We start from the raw sequence: 27,623 nt of genomic DNA on the forward strand, positions 1-27,623 counted from the left end.
TCCCATACCAAGTTTTGTTAACTGATCAACGCCATCCTCGGCCGGCTCCACTTGCTCCCCATCCCTCAGAGGAACGAGTTTAAATTCTCATCCTCGTTTTTAAAGCCCTCCACAGGCGCGCTCCTCCCTACCTCTGCAACCTCATACTATCCTCCGGGTGTGGGGGGTGGAGAGGAATGCAGGCCTCATTGGAGCTGCAATTGGAGTTTCCCCCAGTATCAAGGCCAGATAAAATTGGTCCTTCACTTCATGGCTGGTTGTGGGACATTGCTGTGTGCAAACTGGCTGCTGTGATCACCTACTAATACAATCTGTATGACTTTCCAGTAAAATCCTGTGAAGCACTATGCGATGTTTGGACAACGTGAGATCAAACGCAAGGATTTTAATGTTACAATTATCATCTATTTGGCACATCAAGTCTGTGCTGGTATTTTTCTGCACACCCATTCCCATTCTCCTGCTCTTTACCCACCCATTATGGCCTCTAACAGTGGGTAGTGGCAGAGAATTCCCTGTTCCTTCCGTCCTCTGTGCAAAGAAGCCAGAACTGGTGTACTCGGGCATGCTGCTGGCTCGTTGCTACTTATTATTCTAAGTCGACTTTTGATCTTTCCCTTTTAAGATCGAGTCCAAACACCTTCAGGATAGGAGAAAGATTTGCAAGGAAACAAATCCAAGGCGACCAGAACATAAAATGACCCTTTTTGTCATGTTGTGCAGAAGAAAGAAGAAGCCAGAGGACAAATCATCTTAGTTTTAAATATACTTTTTATTTGATAATCCAGCACAGAGCACAAGCGCATATGCCAGGGACACCGTCAGACTTTTCCACAACACAGGGATAGTGTTAAGAGCACACAGCAACACACAAGCCGTCTAAAGGTTTGGCATTTAGTTTTACGCCACAGTGAGTGGAGTTACGGAATACACAATAAACGCAGCAGCTGCTGCGTGCTTTTTTTTAATATAAAGCGTGTCTGTGAAATCGTCGTTCAGCTTGGCTTTTTTGGTGTCTACAACACAATGGGATAAACTTTCCCTGGTTTTGTTTCTTGAAGTCAAAACATTCTAACGGAAATACATTCAGCCACTAAACACCTTGAGAGGTGCGTGGACATCCACCTCCCCTTCAAACCTGCCGACCATCAGGTCCCAGGTTCAGTCTTGAATTCCCTTCCAAGGACAAAATGAAAGTATCAGCCAGGCTCAGGGCACACAAAGACATTAGTTCCACTCGTGTCTGTTCCGCTCAGCAGTTTCCCAGTGCGGAAAATTAAATTTTTAATCACTCAGACCGGGGTAGCTTCACCCAGAAGCCGGTTTTATTTTTGGGAACCGAGGGGAAAGCCAGGCTGCAGAACGGAAACGCAACTGAAAGGTTTACCCCACAATTCAACGTCAAAAATGGTCGCAAACGCGAAAACGAGGTGGAGTTTCAGGCCCAGTGCTTGTTAAAAGCCTGGCTGCCACTCATAAAGTCCCATTCCATTGTAAAATAAGGGGGCTAACACTTAGTGCCTGCCTTTCACTTTATTACATTATGGTTTAAAGCTGTCGATCGCAATGAAGTAAATGTGGAGGGATGAGGGGGAGGGAGAAAATGTCTGTCATACGCCAATCTCTAAAAAATAGCAGTATTTCCTTTCCTATTATAAAGTTTTACCATTTACAGCAATGGGATAAGAGACCATCTGCCTCCCCTGCCCCCAGAGAAAGCAATATATTGATCATGCCGAGGAAATCAGACCTCAGGAACAAGCAATATTCTGTGATAAAGTCATGAGTATCAACACACAATGGTCCAAAAAACACATTACATAAACAAAACACAAAGTGGTCAACTACAATTGAGATACCGATTTGATTTAATGGTTGTCTAGAGAAGAAAGGAAGAGGATAAACTACTTGTCTTTCAAGGTAGGATCAGGGTAATATTGAGCATAGACGCCAGGGTTAAGAGTCTCTGCAGCAGAACCTATCTTGAGTCGGCAAGGTAGATTATGGTGAATCTTCCCAGAGCGCTCTTTAGGAATAGGAGAAACGTGGTCCTGGACAGAAAGGGTTGACCTTGACATTGAGATGCGGGCTGGCTTTCCAACCACATCTCAGCCAAATGTGGTCTGGTCTTCACTCCATGTCTACCCGACTATTAGGAACTGTGGCAACTGTTCCCTCCCTAACCTGTGGTGCTGAGGCAAGGAACTAACGCAGCTGCTCACAGCACAATTTTCTTTGGTGGTTGACTCAACAGTTCATGACTTTTTAAAAAAATTTTAAAAAAATCATTCATTTGGTCCATACACAATAAAGGAATGTCCACAAAAGCAACCTGAACATGAGTGAGCTGAGCAGGAAACAACTTTAAATGGATTGCTTTAACCTTATTCATCAGAAATTATGGGGAAGGAGTGAACAGATTGAGTGACTGTGGAAGCGTGTACGCATGTGTGTGAGAAAGACACAGATAGCAGAACTGTGCTCTGCTGCCTCAACTGTCCTGGATTCATGATTAAAACTGCTTCGGGGTAATCGCTGGGTGCCTGTCTACTTTTATTCTATGGAGAAACACTAACCTTAAAGAGGAACCTTTTAAAGAAAGTGCAAACTAGAGCCCAGTGTTGATCACCCCTAAATCCAGCCAAAGACCCCAGTCACACAAGAGTTGTGTATGTAAAATGAACTAAAGAGTCGTTATCAATACACAGCACTGACTACAATCCAGTTAAAGAGATCAATTCACAGGTTACCTTCAGTTCAGCTGCTTAAATTGAAAGAGAATGACTTGCCCATTCACATGAGAAACGTTAGCCTGCAATTGCGTCACCGTATAGCACAAAGAGATTCCGTTTTAAAAACAAAAAAATCGTGTAGGATTCTTGGTTCATTAGAACATCTTATAGGGCAGAGTCTTGGTGGTAATGCTACCTGTTCAAGTGGTTCCTAGCAACTGCTTGTGTTTAGAAATGAACCCTTGGGGATTTGGAAGAGCATCTGACAGCTCAGTGGTTTGAGCACTTGACCTTGGGACGAACTATTCTGGCTTCTATTTCCCAACGGGCAAAATAAAATTGACCGAGATTCATTGGAGTGTGCCAGGGTCGAGTTGACTCCGACCAAGATTTCACAGCCAAGTCTCTGCTGGCTTCTCAATAAGATTTGGAAATGTGTCAAAAGGAATCTTTTCCCTACGTTACTCAGCCTGTGTATAACAGGCCGCAGACCAGTTATAACAGACTCAGATTTGCCAATATCAGGCAGGGACTAATTCGCGGCATTTCTTAATGGGTTTTCTTCCTAAGAGTTGCCCACACAGACAGGGCCCGAAATCCTCCTGTGACAGGAAGAATGTCGCCCTGAGCCGTTACAACAGCATCTGCTTCCGGATAGGCATCGACGGGAATTCTGATGAGCTTCCTTATGTCAGAATTCTGTTAAGAAATATTGCAAATTAGCATTTTGTTTTTCTTAACAAAAAAAAACATAATATTTGAACAAATCAAGAGAGGGGTAGGTGGGTGAGAAGAGAGTAGTACACGCACGCAGTGTGTAACGTTTCCAGGGCTCCCGACTGAGAGCTCGGTCAATTATCTCATGTGAAAGCGCTGCAAAAGAACTGGGCTACGATCAGGGTGGGTCGGAACTATGCGTCGTCGCCAAAGACATCATTCTGTTTGCGCTTCATGTTCTCGAAGTCAAAGTCTGTGCCTGTCATCCGCTTGTAAATGTTCTTTATGTCGTCGCAAGTCGTCTCAAAGTGAGTGGTGGCGTCGTAGGAGCGGGAGATGAAGATCTGTGCAACAGCAAAGAGAAAACTGTTATTATTAAGGGCATCGATGGCTCAGTCGGTCACACTCTTGCCTTCATGTCAGATCAAGCCCCATATTGGGACCTTGAGCTCACTGTCCAGATTGATGCTCCAAAACAGTTCTGAATTGTCAGAGTGCCGTCTTTGGGACGAGGCTCCGTCTGTGCCTGTTCAAGTGGACGTTAAATACTCCATGACACAACCGGAAAAGCGAAGGGGAGTTTCTCTCTCCCAGCATCCTGCCGGACAATCTCCCAGACAAAATTGGGCATTCACTTCACGGCTATTAGCAGGACTTTGTTATGTGCAAATTGGCTGCCGCATTCGCCTACAACATATGCTCACTGTACTTTACAATGGAGCCTGTGAAAAGATCACCTTACCCCCCCCACATAGCAAAGCTCCCTCCAACAGCATCTCAGGCTCTCAGCCAGATGTGTGAAATGCCCTCGGTGTGAAAGGCACTATATTAATATATTGTCGTTGCTGATCAGAAATACCCTGAATTTGACTTGGGTATAATAAATAATAAACAGGTAAGCACAGAGCTGGAGTCATGACTTCTCTTCTCACTTCATAAATGGGATTCCTGTAAATGAACAGATCGGTAGTTTGAACTCTCCCCACTCACCTGACTCGCTCGTCCTTCATCTGTGGGCTGGTATAAGTCACTGATCGACACAAACCTAGAAGTGAACAAAAATGCAGGTCAGAGGGGCTTAGTGTCTATTGAAATGAGACTTCAGGCAATCAAGCTATAGAGCATCATGAAAGATACAGGAGCTGGATTTCAGTGCATTCAGTGGCTAGTCATAATGTCTCTTCTTCAACAATCCCTGCACAGCCAATGATTTAATTCTTGATTCTGTTCAAGTCATTATGCATGTGTAGACATGAGATGAGATCAGTATTGGGTGCAACTGCAATGCCCCTGCAGCTGACAGACTGAGGTCACGAGGGGCCTGGTGCGTTGGATGTCCCTCGAGCTGCTTACGATTTATCGATGGGCTCCAGGAGGTCGAGCGCTGGCTGGATCTCCTTCTGGGGGTTGCTGGTTTCCACCGTGGTGCTGACGATGGCAATGTACTTGCCCTCCGCCGCTACGTTGTGTGCGTACGACATCATGCACACATAGATGTCTGCAGGGAGAAATCATCGGTGATCACATCAAGTTTGTACGTTAGAAATTGCAACACTCTTTACAAAATTACATTTGAATAGCGCTTTTCACATCAGGAGGATGTCCCAAGGCACTTTACTCGTTTCACATACACACCTCAGCAGTTCAATGTGAGGAAGGGCACTGAACTTATAGAGAGGGCCAGAGCCCTGGTCTGATGGGCTTTCTAGTCATATAGACTTAGCAGAAAAGGTTGCTTGGCTTAACTGATGGTACACTGATAGCTAAGCCAAGCAACCATTTTTGCTTATAGACTAGGTCTGCCTGGCTCAGTTGGTAACACTCACACCTCTGGGTCAGAAGGCTGTGGGTTTCAAGCCACACATTACGACTTTGAGCTCAGAGTGTAGCTGGACACTCCAGGTCAGTGGCTTCGCTGGGGGGTGACATCCATTCGGGTGAGATGTTAAACTGAGATCCCGTGTACCTCTTCAGGTGGGACATTAAAGATCCCGTGGCATGATTTGAAGAGAGGAGTTTCTCCTGGCTTCCTGTTGCCCAAACAAAACTGGCCATTCACTTCATGGTTGTTTGTGGGGCATTGCTGTAAGCAAACTGGCTGATGGGTTCATCTTCAATCTACAGTCACTTTGCAGTGAATCCCATGAAGCGCATGAAGACTCGTGATGACGTGATAAGGTGTGACATCAAATGGAAGGATTATTACTAACATTATTAGGTATATATTCCTAGTCTACGCTGGGACACTGGGTTTTTAGTGCTGCTTTTGGAAGGCGGGGAAGAGACTGTCAAACATGGTGAGTTACCTGACTTCCTATTGACCTGGGTCTGTGGGATGATGATCTGACAGGAGTTGCACTCGTTCGTGCTTCGGATGGGGTGGCTGAGTACGCAGATCACCCGGATCACCTTCCCCACTTTCTTCACCAGTTTGGGAGCATAGCTTGGATCACAGATCAGCTGCTTGCAACGTGCAATCTGCAGGCAATGAAGAGGATTTTAGAGGGGAAAATTTCTTTGGCCAGCTTTCTCTCCTCCAATAATCATAATAATACTTGGATTTGATACAGCAGCTTATGTTGAGATGTCTCAAAGCATTTCACAGGATACACTGTGAAGTGGACTGACTGTATTTTGTGGGCGAAATGCGGCAGCCAATTGCACACAGCAATGTCCCACAAACAGTGGTTGATTGAATGAGCATATTTTGGGGGGGGAGGAAAGGGAATTATTACCTCCTTTCACCCCCACCCCTTTTGATTAGAATCTTAAATACTTCTAAAACAGGAGTGACCAACCTTGTTGGTCGGCCAACAAAATACATGTTCTTGATTGAATATTTCTTGATTTATGCCTGGGATCCATGAGTTGGCCACCATTGCTCTATAAGATTCCTTCTTAAGATGTCTCTTTACAGGCTTAGCTTGTCAAATCGTTGGTCATAGCTTAACCCTCTGGATTGCTCTTCTCTGCTGTGGACGGCTGCTAGGGCCTAGGCACTCCTGCATGGATTTTCCAGCAAAGATCGCGGGATGGGCAATCAGGATTGGGAAACTGTGGTGCCATTGATATCATCAGACAGCGATATCAATGGGAAACTATGTAGTTTTATCTGATTAAACTCCAGTGGTACCCCAATCTGGGGTCCCCAAACCTTGGCTTTTGCCAACCTGCACTTAATACTTTCCGAAATTAGCTAAGCAGGGACATGTCTTTCCAGGGAGAGAATGTGCATTCCATTCCAACAATCTATCTCAGGAATTTTATGTGTAGGTGGGAATGCATGGAATACTCAATCTGGATACTCTTAACCATAGCCATGGGTTTCCGCATGTGCCAAGACACCCGACTGACCAAAAAAAAAAAGAAACTGTGGTGAATCTTTCCTCCTCCTGTCCCATGAAGGGCTAAAGCCAATTGCATAATAGCAGCTGTCTATAACAGCTCTGCCTAGTGGCCTTTTTGTCTTAATATTAAGACTGCTCAGGGTTGTGGAAAACTCTCCCATTCCGCCTTAATTTGGAAGCTGAACCATTCATTGTGAAAATTGGCTGTAAAAAAACGGCATCCAAACAGAGAGCGAATTGAAACATTATCTAATGGATAAGGCAAAATGGTCCCAAGAATGGATGTAAGTGGAATTTAAGGTCCTCTAGTAAACAATTAGCTTCCTGAAAACTGGGCCAAAAATTTGTCTGCCTCTTCTTGATTATCTTTTTATATATAGGGGTAGGGGGAAGCAGGATGGAGCTATTTTCACATTAAAAAGGGATCTCCCTCCCAAACATACAACACTACTAAGAAATAATTCTCCTGTAGGATACCTCAGTCACACAGAGGCGATGAAGTCACATATAACCTTCCACATGCTTATATCTCTAAACCAACTCAGCTGGTGCTTGACCAGATGGATCCCATTTTTTTTTCTTAAAACTTGTCTCGATCGTGTTGTAATTCAACTGCTTACCTACCCAGAGGCATTGCTAGGACTGCAATAGTTAAAGACCCCATCCCCTCAGGGCAGCAATGGAAGGGGCCCTTCTAGCATTGTCCACATCCGAGGCGAGTAATAAAGATACGTGGTTTACCTGACATGAGATCGCTTACCTCTCCTTCTGACTTCACACCCACTACGCGTCCCTTTTCAAACACAATTTCATCCACTGGTTTATTGAGCATATAGGTGCCTCCATAGATAGCACTCAATCTGGGGGGAGGAAGAGACACTGTCAGCTTTTCAGACTGAAGCCTTCACAGTTATCAAGAGCGTTATCTTTATCAAAAGGCACAAGACAATCTCTCTCACTTACTCCAGGTCCCCTAGCAAATCGATTCAACTAATAATAATCCTTACATATAATATGCTTCATGTCAAGAAATGTTTCAAAGAACATCAATATATTTGTTGTTCAGGGGTATTGACTGTGCATTTGAAGGCAATAGCGGCATCCAATTTGTATACAGCAACATCCCACAAACAGCCATGAAACAAATGACCAATTTTGTCTGAGGGATTTTTTGTCTGAGGCCGCTACACTGGGAGAAACTCCCTTCATCTTCACCACAGGATCTTTACCATCCGCCTGAAAGGCACAGACGGGACCTCAATTTAACATCTCGTTCAATGGATGGAAAATTTATGCACGCTGATGGGTTTCCACGCCTGTCACTCGGCTGAACAAAAAACAAGTCTGCTCTCTCTGTTTTTCCTTGATATGAAATAAGTAACTATTGCAAAATACTGCAGATCCAGGAAATCTGAAACAAAAACAGAAGTCGCTGGGAACACTCAGCATGTCAGGCAGCAACGACCCGAAACGTTGACTCACTTTCCTTTCTCCATAGATGCTGCCTGACCTGCTGAGTGTTCACAGCGACTTCTGTTTTAAATAACCATCGCCGTCCGGCTTGCTATCCCAAGACTGATAATGGGAAGCAAAAGCTCACAAAGTCTTTGTCAGCCTCGCTCATTTGGTAGCACTCTCAGGTATGACTCAAGCCACATATCAGCACTTTGAACTCAGTCCTGGCTGGCATTCCAGTGCAGTGCTCATGGAGCACTGCATTGTCATAGGTCCCGCCTGTCGATTCAAGTGGACGCTAAAGATCCCATAACGCTATTGAGAAGGGAGTTTCTCTCGGTGTCCTGGCAAACAATCCAGGACAAATAAATAATTCTCCCATAGCTCCTCGCATTCTCCCATAACCACAAGGCACTCCAGTCACTCCACTTTGCAGTATATTATGTAAAGCACTTTCAGACATCTCGAAGACGTGATAAGGCATTATATCCAATGCAAGGAATATTATTATTATTATAAAATTGGTACTTTGATTTATGGCTGACTGTGGGATACTGCTGTGCATTCATTGGCTGCTTTGTTCACCTACACACAGTTACTACCCACTTTACAGTTAATCCTGTGAAGAGCTTTGAGATGTCCTCCAGAAGTGAAAGGCATTATATCAAATGTAAGAAAATGAATGGATTATTCTCCATTATCCTACACTGATAACCCTCACTTCACGATCATAAGCAGAAAAAAATATTCTTGTTCCCAGAAGTTTTAGGTTTTATATATTATACACATACACTATAATAACCTTGCATTTGATATAGCACCTTATCACGTCTTCGAGACGTTTCAAAGCGCAACACAGAATATACTAAAAAGTAAATTGACTGCATTTTGTGGGCGAAATGCAACAGCCAATTGCGCACAGCAGTGTCTCACAAACAGTTGTGGACTTAGTGACGAATTTTTTTAAAAAAAAAAGGATTTATTACCCCTGGAAAGTAACCTGACAATCGACTAACAGCTGGGTTCCTACTTACTGCTAGGTAAACAGAGGCGTGTGGAGAAGGAAACTTGCCCAATGTTTTGTCCTGCTGGGAATTGAACCCAGGTCTCTCGCTTGCGAGGCAAGTGCTCTAACCACTGAGCTACGGGACTCCACAGCTACATGTATAATATAATTGATGTATTTAACATTCAGTATAATATAAATCAAAAGACCACACGAGAGGTTCAGATGAAGACTGTCCTACTCATTCAATTTAATCTTTGAATCCCCCATTTATCATCTTCTCAACACAGTAATCTTTTTTTAAAAATGAATTCAGTGTCCTGGCCTCGACCACCCTTCTGGGTAACCCTGTTCTAATTCTTAAATACTCCTTGGGTAAAGAAATACGTTCTAGCGTCTGTCCTGAAATTGATACAATAATAATCCTTGCATTTGATATAGCGCTTTTCACGTCGGGAGGACGTCCCAAAGCGCTTCACAGAACACACTGTAAAGTGAATTGACTGTATATTTGTGGGCAAACGCGGCAGCCAATTGTGCACAGCAATGTCCCACAAACAGTCGTAGATTGAAAATGACCAATTTATTATTGTTTTTGGTTTTGGAGGGTTTATTATTAGGCTCTGTGTGGAGTAAGGAAACTTGCCCAAGGTTTCACCCTCTGCCTGGAATTGAACTCAGGTCTCTCACTTCCAAAGCGAGTGCTCTAACCACTGAGCTACAGGACTCTACTATTTGCAAGCACGACCCCGTGACTTCTTATATAGCTCTTTGTACATCCGAACATATTATACAGAGTTTACTTTCTCAATTTTGTTTAAACAGATACACCTCTGTCAGGTCCCCTATGAGAGATCTGCTTTCAAGACTGAAGAGTGCTAGCTTGACTTATCGTCCCTCTAATGCTGTACACTAGGGTGGGCAATGCTTAACGCGAGTCTTCGCTTACCTGGCAAAGCCTTGTGGCAGCTCTCCGAGCCCATACAGTGGGTAGAGGTAAGGACTCTTGCTGTACCGAGCGAGAGACTCGCTGTACAGTTTAATTCGATTGATGGCGTCCAGGCAAGGTTGGTCCAGATAACTAGCGTCAACACAAAACAGACAGACATCACAGAAACAGCACAAAATTGTTCTGTACTCTTCAAAATTGAGCACTCACAACATGAATCATCTCTTAAACCAGCAACATTTCTTATAAGAGTCAATGGTAGAACAGTGATTCCAGCACCAACAATTGCCAAATAAATCTGTGGTTTATTGGTCTGGATTTTTTCCCCCTCAAAATAAACTGAAGATTAAATGTCTGATGATCAAGAGTCTGATGACTAGTGACTATCTAGAGAGGGGGGGGTAGGGAGAGGTTGTCACAACAACTTGCACTTACGTAGCACCTACGTAAAAATATCTTTCACATAAGAGGATGTCTCAAACTGCTTTCTAGGGAGCCTGAGCAGGATAGGAGATGGGAGTGGGTGAAGGCAGGAGATGGCTGAAGGCATAGTCAAAGAGGTACAACTTGTAAGACCACCACCACTACAATAACTTGCATTTTTTACAGGCCCTTCACCCAGGGAAGCGTCTTGGAGCGAGTTCTGAAAGCAGAAGGCAGGAGTGGGGCAGAGGCAGAGAGTTCAGAAAAGAGTGGGGCGAAGTGGTTGAAGGCTCGGTCGCTTATTATTGTTTAACAGGAATTAAACGGGGGTGGGGGAATCAAGCAGCAACCTACTCGTCAGTTCTGTAGAGTGCCAGAGCGTGGCCAGTGAAGTCGATGATGTCTTGTCCCAGGTCAAACTTCTTATAGACCTCCCGCATGGTGGTCTTTCTGGGCTCGATGCCTTGGTGAGTTTTTGGTTCGTGTTCATCGAAGCTCACGACAAAGACTAAAAACTTCCGGAAGCGTCGTTTTTCAAACATGCCCATCAGGTCTGAAAAGAAAACAGAAAAGTGCTTCACAGAGCTGTCTGAGAGCCTGAGCTTGAAGCGTGTGTGGGGGGGGGGGGGTAGAAAATAAAATTGACCAAAAGGTTAAGAAAAAAAAAAGGTCTTAAGGTGGGTGGGTTTTAATGAGGAGGTGGTGGAGGGACTCCACGATGGAGAGGCTGAAAGCTCATGTCCAGTGGGCAACATCAAGGCATAAATTAGATTCCACTATAAAGGAGGAGTTGCAGATAGATCCTCGAAAGGATCAATAGTAATAATTCTTGCATTTGATATAGCACCTTATCACATCATTGAGACATCTCAAAGCGCTTCACAGAATATTCTGTAAAGTAACTGTATATTTTGTGGGCGAAACATGGCAGCCAATTGTGCCCAGCAGTGTCCCACAAACAGTCTTGGATTGAGTGACCAATTTATTTATTGAAAGGGATTATTACCCCAGAAAATGATCGACTAACAACCGGGTTCCTACTTACTTCCTACTAAATGTCTGATGATCAACTAGTGACTATCTGGGGGGGGCGGTAAACAGAAGCGTGTGGAGCAACAAAATTCAAGCTGGAGTTAGGGTAAAAGGAAATAATTAACTGCAGCAAAGAAAGGGTTGAGCAGCCACATGTAGCTACTGACCAGAAGCGAGTGCTTCAGTCTCTGTTGATGGGACTTTGTGGATCTTCCCAGCTTTATACACATAACTTCCTTCAACCACCTTGAAGTCGAGGTAACGAGTGACTTCTGTGTACAGCAGCATCTTAACCAACTGACCTGAGGACGACAGGGTACAAATGGTTAACAACAATAACTTGAATTCATATAGCGCCCTTCACCCCCAATGGCACGTCTCAGAGTGCTTAACAATAAAAGGCCTTCGTTGCACATCAATCTCCGAGAATAATCAGCAGGAATCCAATCTCGAGCTAGCTCAATAGGAATGGATAAGTCAATTGAGGTAAAGAAAGGTTAAAACTGTAGAAATTTACCGCCCAGAGGAAGGCACTCAACCCACTGAAATCCATTCAGTCCCATTGACCTGCCTTTCCCACCACTAATTCCTCCACAAATGACTTTTTAAAAATACTTATCTAGTTCACTACAGTCACTACACTTCACTATATCCTGAAGCACTTTGAGAGGTCTACACGTCATAAACAACTTGCATTTATGTTGGGTAGCAATACTTAGCATAATAAGTATTATCATAATAATAATTCCCTCCTGAAAGCTAAATAAATCCTGTTTCAACCACTGCACACGGCAGGACATTCCACATCCTAACTGGGTAAAAAAATTCCTCCTAATCTTCCCTTCTGCTAATTATCTTGAACTAATGCCCTCTGGTCACTGATTCATGGACCATTGGAAATAATTTCACTTGATCGAAATCCCTCATCATTTTATAGACCTCAGTCAGGTCTCCCCTCAACCTTCTCTGCTCCAGTGAAAATAGGCCCAGTTCCTCCAGTTTCTGCGTAAGAGGTCAAAATACTCACCCTTGAGGTCGTCTTAGTAAATCTCCTCTTCACCTTCTCTATCGCCCTGACATCCTTCTTAAAATGGGCAACAAGAATGGCACACAATACTTTAACTGCGGTCTCACTAACGATGCATGCAGAATTACCACACAACATTGCTAGTTGATGGTCCAGGCTGTCCCTCTCCTCCACCCAACCACGTTTGCTGACCTCTCCCTCCCCCCACGCCACTCTCCCTCAGCTTGCCCCTTCACTTTGGAAGATTTTCCATTTCTCACACCAATCATTAACATGCGATTACAGGCAGATTTGTTCTAGAGGATCATCTGCTGTTAACTAGGTCAAAACTGCCCGGACTCATTTGCATAAGAGCCACACAGCCAGAATAGAAAGAACATCAGCTAACAAAGGTCAGACCTATCGGTCTCCTTCAGATCGATTGTTCTGCTTTTCCTACAGCTCCAGTTTTGTTTCACCATTGGATGGAGCTAGATTCAATGAACACCACTGGCCAGATAATCATAATAATACTTGTATTTGATATAGCACTTTATCAAGTCATCAAGATGTCTCAAAGCGCTTCACAAGATATCCTGGAAAAAGGATTGACTGTATTTTGTGGGCAAAATGCCATAGCCAATTGAGCACAGCAATGTTCCCCAAATAGTCTTGAAGTGAGTGACCAATTTTGTTTGAGGGATTGTTGGCCAGGACACCGGGAGAGAGAAACTCCCTTCTCTTTTCAAGAAGTGCCATGGGATCTTTAACGTTCACCTGAACAGGCAGACCGGACCTCGGTTAAGTGTTTTATCAAAAGGAGGGCACCTCCGACAAATGCACACCCCCTCCCCCCACCCCGCACTGCAATGGAGTGTCATATTAAAGTCTAAGCCTTAGACTATGTGATTGCAAGTAGCGACATGGGGCTTGAACCCACAACCTTCTGATTCAGAGACGAGAATGCTCCCAACTGCACCAGGTTGACACAGATCCCAGCGTTGAATGGTCTGTGCGGTGCCCTATGTGCCCATGTCTATTATACTAACCAGGGTCTCCTTATTGACTAATAATGAAAGGAATACATTAGGATTGAATACCATTGGCCATAAGGAATTTAGGGATGAGGTCCACATTCCATTCCCTGCCTCGTCCCATAGTCTCAGGCGGCCCCTCAGCAAACTTGAACCTTTTGAACAGCTGAAAGAGAATAAAAAAACAAAATAAGTTTTAATAAAAAAAACTTGTATTTAATATTGTGCCTTTCACATCAGGATGTTGCAAAGCACATCACATTATACTATAAAGTACAGTGACTTTTGCAGGCAAACCCGCAGCCTATTTGTGCACAGCAATGTCCCACAAACTGCGAATATTCACTCTCTACAGTGACTTTTTAAACGCTCGTCTACCAAGCTCGGTGATGCTAGCAAAGAGGATGGCACCTCCAACAGTGCAGAGCTCTCCCAGCACTGCAGAGAACCATTAGCTTATTCTGGGAGCTCAGAGACCAGACACTTCTGCCGGAATGTTACTAATTGAGCCAGGCAGACACCTAGATATCAAGATACAGTAAAGAGAGATGGGATTAGATTATTCTAGTTGGGGAGTGAATCCTGGCACAGATTACCGCCTTCTGAATTAGAAACAGACCAGCCAGCCTGGCTTATCGGAGGACTTGGGGGGGGGCCAGGATTCTTCCCACACATCCTGCATGTTAACCCTGCATCCCAAAGCCCTAAGGGGTAGGGTGGTCCAAGATGGAAAAGCAACAGAAAGCTTGCTAGACGGCGCTTTCAATGGCAAGCTATGTGGTTCCAGCTGGTTAAACTCCAGCCATTACCCCAACACACACTCTGGGGTCCCAAGCCTTGGCTCTCACCAACCTGTACCTGAAACTTTCCCGTATTAGGTAAGCGGGATGATTCCCTCAGGGAGTGGGTGCGCATTACACTACAGACATGGGGAAAATTCCATTCCACACACCTGAAACTGGTGACATACAAATGACTCTGGTTTGGATACTCTTCAACATAATGATAATAATCCTTGCATTTGTTATAGTAATCTTATCACATCTTCAAGACGTCTTAAAGCGCTTCACAAAATAAACTGTAAAGTGTAGTGACTGTGTATTTTGATGGATTTCCACATTGTCACACACCCAGCTGACCAAAAAAAAATGGTTTTCACTCAAAGGATTGTTAAGGTTTGGAATTCATTAACACAAATGGCTGAGGATGAATCAATAGAATAGTTTGAGAAGGAAGTGGATAAGCAGCAGTGAAAACATTATTATTGTGGAGTCCTGTAGCTTAGTGGTTAGAGAACTCGCCTCGCAAGCGAGAGGACCTGGGTTTGATTCCTGGGGAGGGTGAAATATTAGGCAAGTTTTCTTACTCCACACGCCTCAGTTTACCGAGGAGTAAGTAGGAACCCGGTTCCTTGAATGGATTATTAAGCATCTTGGAATATAAACGGCACTGTACAAATGTAGATTTGTACTGTATTAATGGTCTAACAGAAGTTTGGGTAGAATATAGGGCATAATGGTTCACAGAGTAAAGAAAATCTCCTTACATCTTCCAAAGGCGTTATGGAGGCACTTTCTCCTCCATAGTATGAATTCCGGTCCATATGCAGCACCTTTTTCCCATTCACGGACATGATGCCAGACAGGATACATTCCTTGAAAACAATACAGACAAGTGTGATTAAGGGCAAGCAGCAGGTCTACATAACAGTTAACATTAAATACAAGAGAGGAGTTGCCCCAGTATCCTGGCCAACAATCCCCCAAACAAAATTGGTCAGTTCACTTTACTGCCATTTGTGCATCATTGCTGTGCTCAATTGGCAGCCGTATTTACCTACAAAATGCAGTCATTACACTGTACAGCTTGACCTGTGCTTTATCCGCCCGACATGAAAGATGCTTTATTAAATGCAGGGATTGTTAGTTAATTATTCATTGACTTTACTGATTATCATCACTTTTACAACATCGTGCATTTACATAACCCCCTTCAGGTAATGCCTTGGAGCACTTTACAGGGGTTGGATGCTGAGCAAGGGAGAAGAGAAGGGGGTTAGCTTGTTGAACTCCAGCAGTACACCCCAATGCACTCTCTGGGGTCCCCACTGCTTGGTTCTCGCCAATCTGCGCCTAATACTTTCCAGAATTACTTGAGCTGGGTGAAAATTAGGGTTTTCACGGTACAGCTAAGAGGTGCAGGGATTCTTTCCATGTTGCTCCTGTTAACCCAACAAGCCAAAAGCCTTAGCTGGGCAAGCAGTAGGATGTAAGGCAAGCAGTAGGATGTTTTCAATGGCAAGCTATGGTTTTAACTAAACTTCAGCAGTTACCCCAAAATACACTCTGGAACCCCAAGCCTTGGTTCCCAACATGCATCTAATAATCCCTGGAATTAGGTAAGCCCTCCTGCAAGAATGCACATTCCACTCCAGACACAGGGAAGTTTCCATGTGAACGTGACATATGTATGTGGAACTCGGTCTGTTTTGAATACTCTCTCAACCATGATGATGGATTTCCTGACGTATCTGACACCCAGCTGACCAAAGACAAAAAAATGCTTCTCATATGGAAAGAGGAGGGAAATTGGATTGAAATACATAGCTCCAGTTATTCCTGGCAAGGGAGGGCTGGACATATGACCTACTCTTTCAAGTCTATCCACAAGGAGTTCTTCTGTCTCTCATTGCCCTACTTGTGAATAAAAGCCGAGTCTCCTCCTGAGGCTAGGAACTCTCCACATGGGGAATTATACACGCCCATGTCCCAGCATCCTGGAACATACTCGTCTAATATTCAGTTCACTGTTGACACTCTCTACCCCATCCACAACCTCACAAAGAGCTGACAATCGTTGCTCAATGAATGTACCTGAGCTCAAATCCTAACAGGATTCAGACTCGCCAAACCGTTTCTCGCTGAGAATCAAGTCAGTGTTTCCAATCCTGTGATGGCTGAAAAAAAAAACCTCATTAAAGACTGCAGACACTTTCAGAAAGAAGGCTGCATTGGCTCTGAAGCTATGCTTCAAGTGCAAGATACAGTCACTGGTCTTTACAGTAGGATCCGTGAAGCACTTTGAGGCCGACATCCTCGAATGTGAAAGGCGCTTATATCAAATGTTAGGATTATTATGAGAAACCACTCCTGTTGAGCCAACCACACAACCAGTGCAGAGCCAAGGAGCGTCTGATATTTAATTAACCACCCAACTAAAATTGTTAATTGCCAATAACAGAAGGAAAGGCGATCTGCAATTCCATTGTTCATAGGTTTCAACTTTTCTTCACCATATTGCGAGATACATTAAAGCAAATTATTCTATTAGATCGAAAATATGTTCAGTTTTAAAGGGCTTAATATCTTATCCTCAGTCTGGCTCTCATTCAGAAAAAGGGTATGTTTGCAAGTTAAGTATTATTAAATATGACAAAAACTAAATATGACGTAATGTTAGCTCATGACAAAGTATGTTTGTTGAGGTACTGCTGGACTTTAACCAGCTAAAACCACATAGATTGCCATTGAAAGCAATGCTGGCTTCCTACTACCTGTCCAGCTAGGGTTACCTTATTCAGGGGGGCTTTGGCCTCCAGGATAAACAGGAGCCAAGTATGAAGAATCTCTGCCCCCGTGACATGTTTGCCCCTCCAAGTCCTACCAATGAACCAGACTGGCTAGGCTGTCATCAGCAGCGCCCCGGAGTATTGTGGACACGACTGGCTCGGAAAATATTAACATTACAAAAGACAGCCAGGCTTATACGGCACCACTGTACAAACTGTCTACTGGCTCAATTGTCACTCATTTATTGCTCTCTCAGGCTGTAAATAGCAGGGAGAGGGGTGGTGCTGCATTGTCAGTGGTGCATTAAACCAAGAGTCCCATCTGTCCGTTCAGATAGACATTAAAGATCTCATGGCACTGTTCAAAAAAGGGAGTTTCTCCCGGTATCCTGGCCAACAATTCCCCATATAAAATAGGAATGTACAATTCATAGCTGATTGTGGGACACTGCTGATGGCTGGTACACCTATGAAATGCACAGTCACTATACTTTATACTAATTCCTGTGAATTAATGCCTGCGTCCTTGCTCATACTCACAAATCCCTATGGAAAGAGGTTCTAATCTTTAGCTGCCCGATACACTGATTGTCCAGCACTTTGGGACGTTCTCCGGATATGAAATGCGCTATACAAATGTCATTTTGTCGTTGTGTCACTGGCAAGTGCTTTCGCACAGGAGGGAAGGGAAAGACAGAACTGCACCCACAGACCATTCTCAGGGACTCGGGAAAAGGTGTTCAGACAAGCTTCTTGGCTGGGGAAAGTTATGTTGCAAGGAGAGACACAAGGAGAGGCAGTAGCGGAACTGAACACTACATTACTGTAGATATCAAAGTGTTACTGCAATTCTTTCTGCCCACCAGACATCCCAAGTCACCAACCCAGGAATCAGTCAGAACCAGTCGGGTTTGACAATCAAATCACAGAATTCTTCGATGGAAAAAGGTTCTCTTTCAATCTGCACAACAAAGGCACATCTCTCCTGACACAACGTTGAGTACTAAAAGCAGACAGGAACAGGCCAACTCCGTCACACAAATGGTAACCTGGAGACCAAGTAACAGTTTAAAGATGATCAATTGTCACTGCGTGTTTAGAAAATGACGCCAGAGGCACTGGGAGCTTGTGGCAAACATAGGGCTGATGAGATGATAACAAAGTGCTTCACTAGATAATGCCAGCTGCTGACCTTTGCCCTTGCTCATAGGCCACATTACTTTCAAGATGGTCAACACCCAATCCCGTCCTAATCATCAAGTCACGGACTCAGTGACTAGAACGAGGATTACCTGCTTTGCGCAGTTGGCTGTCGCACTTCGCCCACAAAACACACAGTCAATCCACTTGACAATATATTCTGTGAAGCGCTTTGCAACTGTCAGTGATGTGATAAAGCGGTATATCAATGCAAAGATTATTATTGCTTTACCTGCCCACTAATGAATCACTGAACAGTGTCAAAACCAGGGAAGTACACTATTCAGAGATACAATTAGAGAACCATTACCTTTCGTAGCTACTCTCGTTGTGTAGGAACACAAGGGCATAGAACGAGAAACGTGGCCCATCCCAACTGGGGTGAAAAGGTAAGTGAGGAATTACTACACTGATTTTAATCTGCTCTGAGAAGATAAGCACATGTGGCTATGTTTTTTTTCGCTCATCCCCTCCCCCTATTTATATTCAGGGTCAATCTAGAGACTTTTTCACCTCCCTCCTCACTGGGAATGCCAAGCATTTACAATTTAAGAATTAATAAGACTTAGGAGCTGCAGACCTCACCTTGCAAATAAAAATCCCTATATTTAATAATTATAATCCTTGCATTTGATATAGCGCCTTATGTCTTCGAGACGTCTCAAAGAATATAGAATTCATTATATATTTTTTATTTAATCTCACGCCTCAGAATATATTGTAAAGTGAATGAACGGTGTATTTTGAGGGCGAAATGTGGCAGGCAATTGTGCACAGCAATGTCAACAGTCGTGGATTGAGTGACCAATTTATTTTTAGGAATTATTAGTGGAAAGTGATCCACTAATTGACTAACCTACCTAGCAGTAACAGAGACAGATGGAGTGAAAAAAACTTGCCTTAGCTTTCGCCCCACCAAGGAATCAAACTCGGGTCCTCTCGCTTGTGAGGCGAGCGTTCTAACCACTGCTCTATGGGACTTCACACTCCAAAATCCTAATGGATAATACCGTTGAGTATATGACAAAGGACCCAAAGCACGAGTGCTGGAAACTATTTGACCGTGGCGTTGGGCAGACAGATTGAGCAAACACATTTTTCCAACTAGGATGCATGGATAACTGGTAGGAGCAGGAAGCCTCGCTGATCTTTTCCTCCACAAAAATAGCAATTGGCTCATATGATTCATTTCTATTTTCATTCTACAACAGGTATCAAGTCGGACTCAGTCGGTAGCAATCTTGCCTCAGAGTCAGAAGGTTGTGGATTCAAACCCCACATTGGGACTTTGAACTCCTGTAGTCGAGGCTGACTCTGCGTTTTGTGCTCCGTTTTTGGAGGTGCCGTCCTTTGAAGGATTCCAAAGACCTTCCTTTTCGATTGTGCTTACGGTCACCTCCCCCTCCCTCCCGCTCCCCTTGGCTCGTTGTCAGACTCTGCCTCGGTGAAGCGCTCCGGGATGCTACCCCACGTGAAGGGCGGCTATTATAAATGCAAGTTGTTGTCAATTCATTAAACCAAGGTTTGTTCAGGTGGTCTTTAAAGATCCCATGACGCTATTTGAAAAGAGAAGGGAGTTTCACCTGGTCAACAATCCCCAAGATAAAATGGGTCATTCACTTCAAGGCCTTTTATGGTCCACTGCTGTGCACAAAATATACAGCCAGTACACAGCATCTCTGAACCTGTCCTATATTCAGTATATCGTGAATATAGATAGGACAGGTTCAGAGATGCAAAACCCAAATTTTAGGTCAGATGGTAACTAACAGCTGAAATGAGTTACCAGGAAGGGTAACACCAGACTTGCATACAAAACTGCTTAATGCTGCAAATATGGAGAATTGTTTGGCTGTTGACTTTCCTGCTGGGTGTCAAGGTAAATTTCAAAAGGGCACCAGACAGATCTAAAAAGGGGTTAATTGCAGGGGTTTGGGTGGTGGTGGGGAGGAAGCATGCAAGTAGGATTGAATAAATTGCTCTTTCAAAGAACCGGTATGGACATGATGGATCAAATGGCCCTTTTCTGTGCTGTAAGTGTCTATGGTTCTGTGCGAAGATGGTAGGATTGGCATTCCAAAAGGGTGAGATCATCTGAGCTCGTGATCTAGTGATGTGAATGTCCCCTTTCAGGCAGCACTCATATTCATGGAGACAAGACCAGATCCCAGCATAGCCCAACGCTGGGGAACCCACACAACGGCCAGTTACTAGGTTTCCAGCATGTCCTACAAATGGGATGGCGACCAGTTCATTGCCACATGCAGCGTGAATCATTAATAATCTGCAAATAAGTCACCTATGAATCCTTCTAAAATGGCGGAGAGTCTACACCACACACCAGTGCTGGGAGAACAGAGCTGGGTGAATTTCAAGTCACTGAGCGTCTCCTGCTTTGCCAGTGACCTACTTATACACTAATACCTGGTCTAAAAAGACTTAATGCGGTTACTGGCTGAGTAGAGAAAGAAGGTTACACTGGACAGACAGTACGTTCCGTTATCCGAAAGGAAGCCAATGATACGACAATGGGGTTTACAATGCTCTATGAGCACCTGTAGTTAAATTGTTCAGGTTTCTTTGTAATTAAAACACCCATTTTAAGAACATTACTACAACTCAAATGGTATATGCTTCACAAGTAAATTGTTGTTAGGTGTAGTGACTATTTGTAAGACACACACACACACACAATCTCTTTTTCCCAAATGGATGGTGCATTTCTGCACAAACTGCCATGTTGCCTCAGAGAATTAACAGTGGAATTACACCAAAGCGAAAAGTAAAAATTGGTTTTATTACCAACCCGGTGATATTATAGCAACAGTGTGTAGGTGGAGCAGATTTGATCCCTGTTCCTTATTTCCTGTATAAGTGTCTGTCTCTGGCAGAAGACTGGATACTTCCTTGCAAAGGTTTGATTTAGGCTCATTGACGCAGAGATCTTTTCCCTTATATCAAAACCTTGCTGAACCACACCTGAAACCAAACTGGTTACCGGGCGTGGAAAAACATTCCATATCCCTCACCGTCTGTACAAACCCTGATGGGAGCAGTGGGAAGTTTACCAGCCAGCGTTCCAATGGCAACTCTGGGATCCCCAAGCCTTGGCTCTTGCCAATCCACGCCCAATTCTCTGGTACTCCGACAAGAGAGCGAAATGTAGTAAATAAAAAACTAACATCATTTTCAAATAAGATCAATTGAAGGTATTACGAGTTGAATTAGGTGGTAACTGGGCAGTGTTTGGCTGGGGTTGCTGGTTTTATGAGTCACCTACAGTTCTCAATACAGGAGACGCTGTGCAGTTAGTTATACAATTGAACAGATCTGATTACACCATGGAGTGCGACAGCCAAGGCTCGGAGATCGAGTCACTGCCTTCAACATGCAGCCAAACATGTCATCCATTATCAGAGGTTCCACTTCATTAAATTTCCAGAAATTCCGCTAACCAGGCAGGTCAGTTACATGGGAAATCCACTTATCACACTGAGGCCACCCACCCTGGCCAACCACTCACCCTGACCAGCCTCTTCCCCCACCCTTCCTGACCACCCCAGCCACCCTTCCAACTAACCTTTCCCTCCCACCTGTGCATGGCCCCAGCCACCTCCCCATCCCCATCTAAATTCACCAAAATAAACAACAACAAGATTGCATTTATAGAGCGCCTTTCACGTCGGGAGGATGTGAAATAAGGACTTTGAGCTCATGGTCTAGGTTGACACTGCAATGCGGTGTTGAGGGGCTGTTGTATTGTCAGATTTACAATGCTTTCGATGAGATAGTAAACACGTCCAGTTTGTCTGTTCAGGTGAACGTCAAAGATCCTACGGCACTATTCGAAAAGAGAGGTTGTTTCTCCCAGAGTCCCTGGTCAACAATTCCCCCAAACAAAGATCAGTCATTCACTTCACAGCTGTTTGTGGATCTTTGCTGTATGCACAGTGTAGTAGGCTCTCTATCAAATGCAATAATTATTAATAAGACAGGAACTTACCTGTAGTTGTTTCCCTACAAATTACAGTCACCGATTATTATTACCCATTTTGTATGTGCAATTTTGGGTCAGATTAGCTATTTTGTCTCCCTTTATAGCAACAGTTTAAATTAGTTTACTGTATCAAGCATAGTGTGAGATGTGAGAAGGCACTAAATTAACCAGAGGATTACCATTTGGAAGATTCACAAAGCCTTATTTAAAATGTCTCTTTAAATATTTATACTGAGTGATAGCCTGCGTGCTACGCCACTCCTTTATAAATATTTCATAACACGAGACATTTTAAATTTTTAAAAAGCAATTTACAATTATCACTGTTGTAATCAGTCTAATTATTTAACTACGCAAGTTACATCTGTTTTAAATATTAACAGGATAGCTCTCGCTGTTTAATTAGATTTGTGCAAGGTACTTTTATAATACTGCAATAATACACCCTATCACATCAAAACATCTCAAAACACTTTACTGTAACTACAGTTAAGTGTAGCAACTGTTTTTATAGGTGAATGCGGTAACTGATTTGCACACGTCATGTTGTACAAACAGCTAGCCAAATTGAATAACCAATTGGGGGAGGGGAATTGTTGGCCAGGAAACCAGGAGAAACTCCGTTCTCTTTTCTAATAGTCTTATGGGACTTCAACAATCACCTGTATGGGCCCTTGGTTTAATGTCTCATCTGGAGGACAGTGTTTTTTTTACAATGCAGTGCCCCCCAAGTCAGCACAAAACCACTGTAAATCATTTAAACAGCCCCAATAGTTCAGCTGACAATTGCACCATGTGGTGTGGTACTGAGCCTTACAGACCAGGTAGATCCCATATTCAAACCCAAGGCATGGCCAATGGACTGGCCCAGGTTCCAGACGATGGGGGGCGGGGGGGTTCAATGGAGGTGTGACAATTAGCTTCAGCATCCAAACCCACCAAGCAATAGAGGAGCCAAGTAAACCAGACTTCCTGCTCACAATCACTGACAAATGCCTCCAGCTGCAAAGTGCTCACATCCGTCCATCAAGCCTGAAACATGAAAACTGACCACCTGCAGCAGGCTCATGAGGGGGGGGGGAGAAGAGAGAGCGAGAGAGTGCAAGAGCACATGCAGGGGAAGAGAGGAGAAATTATACAACCGTTCACAAGTCCCATCCTAACTGGTGGACCTGATAGAAGTCGGTCACAGCAGTCGTAAAGCAAAGTTCTGTTCTGGGAATCAACCAAGTCCCCAAAACTACCTGCTCTCTGCAACGCCCAAACCATCACAGCATCTATCAAACTGCATTAAGACCTCAACTGGTGTCCTCCGGCTACAATGCGGGTCACCATAATAGAGGTTACCAAGCTCAGCATTGCAGCTCAAGGGCAGTTGTCTTTCAGAGTTTGACTGCTGATTAACATTTAGGTTCCAGCAATGCAGATAATCAAAGGAGACCACTCACCCCACCCAACACATTCATTTCCATCCTCAATTTTAAATAACCCCAGGCACAAAGACCTGTATTTGGGCATAAATTATTCACGTTAAACAGGGTGGGGATCAGTGAAAGATCATCAGCACCCACGTGTCCCATCCCACCCATCCATTAACTGGCTTCAGAATTACTTACCAATATGTCCACTTTAACAAGGGGCCAGATATTGCAGCCATAGAGTCTCATTAATAAATAGTAATATCTTTTCCATTTAATATTGTGCTTTTCATGTCAGGAGGATTTCTCAAAACCCTTCACAGGATTTACTATGAAGCGTAGTGACTGTGAATTTTACGGGCAAGCATGGCAGCCAATTTGTGCATAGCAATGCCGCACAAACAGCCATGAAATGAAGCATCAATTTTATCTGGGGGGGGGGGGGGGTTGATTGCCAGGATACAGAGAAATTCTCTTCTCATATCAAAAGTGTCATGGGATCTTAAATGTTTACCTGAATAGGTAGAGAGGAGCTTGGTTTAACATCTCATTGCACCTCTGATATTGCACCACTGCCCTAGAATATCAGCCTAAACTGTGAGTTCAAAATCCTGACATGGGGGTTGCATACAACCTTCTCATTCAGAGGCGAGAATGCTACCAATTAAGCCAGGCTGACACCTGTCATGGGCTGAGTTTCCTCAGCATCACCCAAGTAAGGTTGGAAAATGAACGATACACAGTTCCATTATAATGGCTTTTTTTGTCTGTATTCATAATACATTACTTCAAGCAAAATACTAAGGCAACATTACGTAGCAATACAGATACAGCAATACTGACTAGAAGAATCAGCGTGGCTCAGCTGGTAGCACTCTCGCTCCTCCGAGTCAAAAGGTTGTCGGTTTAAGAACCGTTTTGGGGACTTTAAACATAAATAATCCAGACCGACACTGCAGTACAACGTTAGGGAAGTGCCGCATTGTTGGAAATGCCACCCTTCCTTCGAATGAGAGATTAAACTGAGGTCCCAGCTGGGTCTGTTCAGGCTGATATTAAAGATCCCAACAAAGGGAGTTTCTCCCAGTGTCTCTTGGTCAACAAGTAAAAGCATAATTTGTTTTTTCGAACTGGAAAATACGCCAGAAAAATTGAGATGCTAATAGGATCTCTATACTAATACCATTCATCCTACTTTTTCTTCACCTGGAGATGTATTGACGCAGTGAATTTCAGATCAGCAAATAACCGACGTTTCCACCGCGTTTTATTCACCGATGGGAAATCTGCATTCAAATACCTTAAGGCTTTTCGGTTGTACAAACTCGAATGCAGATTTTCCGACCCGTTTTATTAATCCGTCCCTCACGATTGTTTTCTCAGCATTTCTTTTTACACAGAGGTTTACATGACACACAATGAGGCTGTGTAATCTCAGCCCAGAGCACAGTGTTTGTTTCGCAGGGATTTATGGATAAATCCGTCAGCGAACACAATTCATTCAGGCACAAAGTGTTATTTTGCTATCTACAGTACTCCAGGCACGAGAACCATTGACGCACTGGGGGGGGATTTGACGGTTTTACCTTACGGTCGGCACCGTCATCAGAGTTAAGGGTTTGGATGGAGAGATTTTTTTTTAAATTGACTTAACGTATCCGAGCCGCGTTTTCCACAGATATGGCCAAGTCAATCACCCGCACGAACCAAAAACACCACAAAAGCCAATTAAAACACAGATTGTAGATGAGAGCCCCGCTCAAGGGTCGACAGAAACGTCGGTTGGAAGCATTTTACAGTGGAATTTTTTTTCCCCCGCACCAGAGAATAATAATAACCCCTCCAAGAAACAAAACAATAATAAATTGGTCATTTTCAATCCGCGACTGTTTGTGGGACATTGCTGTGCGCAATCGGCTGCCGCGTTCGCCCACAAACATACAGTCAATTCACTTTACAGTGTGTTCTGTGAAGCGCTTTGGGACGTCCTCCCGACGTGAAAAGCGCTATATCAAATGCAAGGATTATTATTATTATTATTAATAAATAACGGCACTGTGTGGAAGACAGACAACCAACCCCATTGCACAACCATTTCACGGTGGCCTTGAGGGGAGGGCCCTCGAGAGGTCCTCCCCGCCGATGTGAAAGGAGCTTCTTTCCAAACCGAAGGGTTTATCGCGGCAGCGCCACGGGAACAGAACAGCTCCGAAAATACAGATTAAAAATAAATAAAAATAAAAATAAAAATAAAGAGAGAGAGAGAGAGAGAGAGAGAAAAAAACACACACACATCAATCACCACAGGGAGCAAATGCGCTGGAAAATCAAACCAAACCGCCGAGAATCACGTGAAGCACTTCGACAAAGCTTCCCAACGGCACGACAGGGCGCGACATCCCAGGTGAGGGCTGTTGTATTACATTATTATAGCTCAGAGACGATTCCCCTCCACTGCTCCAAAAACCCCTCCCTCCGGGGGAATAAATTATTCATGAAGGGATTTTATTGATTTTTTTTTCTCTCTCTCCCTCTCTCTCTCTCTCTCTCGACGAACGAGGCTCACCTTCAGCCCGGTGCCCAGGACAATCACATCATACTCTTCGTCCATCGCTGCCGTGTCGGGAGGGTTTTTGTCTGGAGGCTGTTTATTGTGGTTTTAAAGCGGTTGTTCAGCGCCGCCGCCGCCGCCGTCCGGTCCTTCCCCTCTCGCCTCACGATCGGGACTGAGCCTCAGAGACCGAAGCACAACACCCGCATCTCCCTCCGCCGCCGCCGCCTTTCCCACAAAAGAGTGCGCTGCCCACACCGCCCCGATTGCTCGATCTCAGAGCTCGCAGCGCCAACTCCCCCCACCCCCCGGCGAGCGCTGGCGTGACGTGCGCACGTCTCCCCTCGGCGCTGAGGGGAGTCACGAGCGGCCCGGGGTCGGGAGCGTGCGAGGGAGGGGTTGCGGTTGCGGTGATGGATGGCGAAAGACCACCTCACTGCTCCGCGGGTAAAGTAGTGCCAGCGTGTCCTCTCGGTGAAGCCGTCGACGCGGGCAGGATTCCGGGGCCGCGCACGCGCAGAACGGGGGGGCTGGTGGCGGGCGCGCGCGGCGGCTGCTGGGACTTGTAGTCCTTCTACCCGCTGCCACGCATGCGCGCCGGTTCGGATTTTTTTTTGTTGCAAAGCATGACGGGACTTGAAGTGCCAACCTGACACAGAGCAGATTATACATGAACACAGAGGTCACCGGGATGGTGGGGCAGGTCAGGCAGCGTCCACCCAGAGAGGGCAATGGGTTAACGGTTCAGGTCAATGACCTTTCTTTCGTCAGAACTCAACAAGGCAGATAATGGTTAAATACTGTGTGTTCCGCCGAGACCCTCGTCCACCCGCTTCTCTTTGACCGAGCCTTCAGCTCCCCTCTCGACTCTCTTCCCCCTCCTCGCTCCCTCCCTTCCCTCCCCTCACCCTGACCATTTCCCCCCTCCTCGCTCCCTCCCTTCCCTCCCCTCACCCTGACCATTTCCCCCCTGCTCGGGTCATGACCCAACTGTGCAGCGCCTTGGGACGTCCTCCTGACGTGAAAGGTGCTTTATAAATGGAATCTTGTTGTTGTTGTTGTATCACCTCCAGGCTCGACTACGCCAACGCCCTGCTTCTCGGCCTCCCCAACACGTCCCTCCGCAGGCTGCAGCCCGTGCCCTCTCCCGCACCAGGCTCCCTGACCCTATCGCCCCCATCTTCGCCC

At 44.7% G+C, this 27,623-nt stretch overlaps 1 protein-coding gene across 1 annotated transcript; it reads right to left on the reverse strand.

Annotated features, from left to right (window-relative positions):
* Window positions 1–753: 753 nt before the first annotated feature.
* LOC103176650 (rab GDP dissociation inhibitor alpha) lies at window positions 754–26,676 on the reverse strand. Its single transcript, XM_007890322.2, has 11 exons — window positions 26,451–26,676; window positions 15,248–15,355; window positions 13,768–13,867; window positions 11,829–11,963; window positions 10,984–11,182; window positions 10,207–10,338; window positions 7,557–7,656; window positions 5,756–5,927; window positions 4,803–4,947; window positions 4,440–4,494; window positions 754–3,793 (listed from the first exon to the last, which is right to left on the reverse strand). The coding sequence occupies exons 1-11, from the start codon at window positions 26,493–26,495 to the stop codon at window positions 3,644–3,646; spliced, it is 1,341 nt and encodes a 446-aa protein (XP_007888513.1). The 5' UTR covers window positions 26,496–26,676; the 3' UTR covers window positions 754–3,643.
* Window positions 26,677–27,623: the final 947 nt, after the last annotated feature.

The sequence above is a fragment of the Callorhinchus milii genome, unplaced genomic scaffold (assembly GCF_018977255.1).
Source record: "Callorhinchus milii isolate IMCB2004 unplaced genomic scaffold, IMCB_Cmil_1.0 Scaffold12, whole genome shotgun sequence".
NCBI lineage: Eukaryota > Metazoa > Chordata > Chondrichthyes > Chimaeriformes > Callorhinchidae > Callorhinchus > Callorhinchus milii.

What these genes read in the sequence shown, in the direction of transcription:
- LOC103176650 (XM_007890322.2), bottom strand. Translation starts at nt 26,495, where the DNA reads ATGGACGAAGAGTATGATGTGATTGTCCTGGGCACCGGGCTGAAG. An exon ending in TCCTGGGCACCGGGCTGAAG is followed by an intron (nt 15,356 to 26,450) that starts GTGAGCCTCGTT and finishes ATTGTTTTCAAG; the next exon opens with GAATGTATCCTGTCTGGCAT. An exon ending in GCACTCTACAGAACTGACGA is followed by an intron (nt 10,339 to 10,983) that starts GTAGGTTGCTGC and finishes TGTTGACGCTAG; the next exon opens with TTATCTGGACCAACCTTGCC.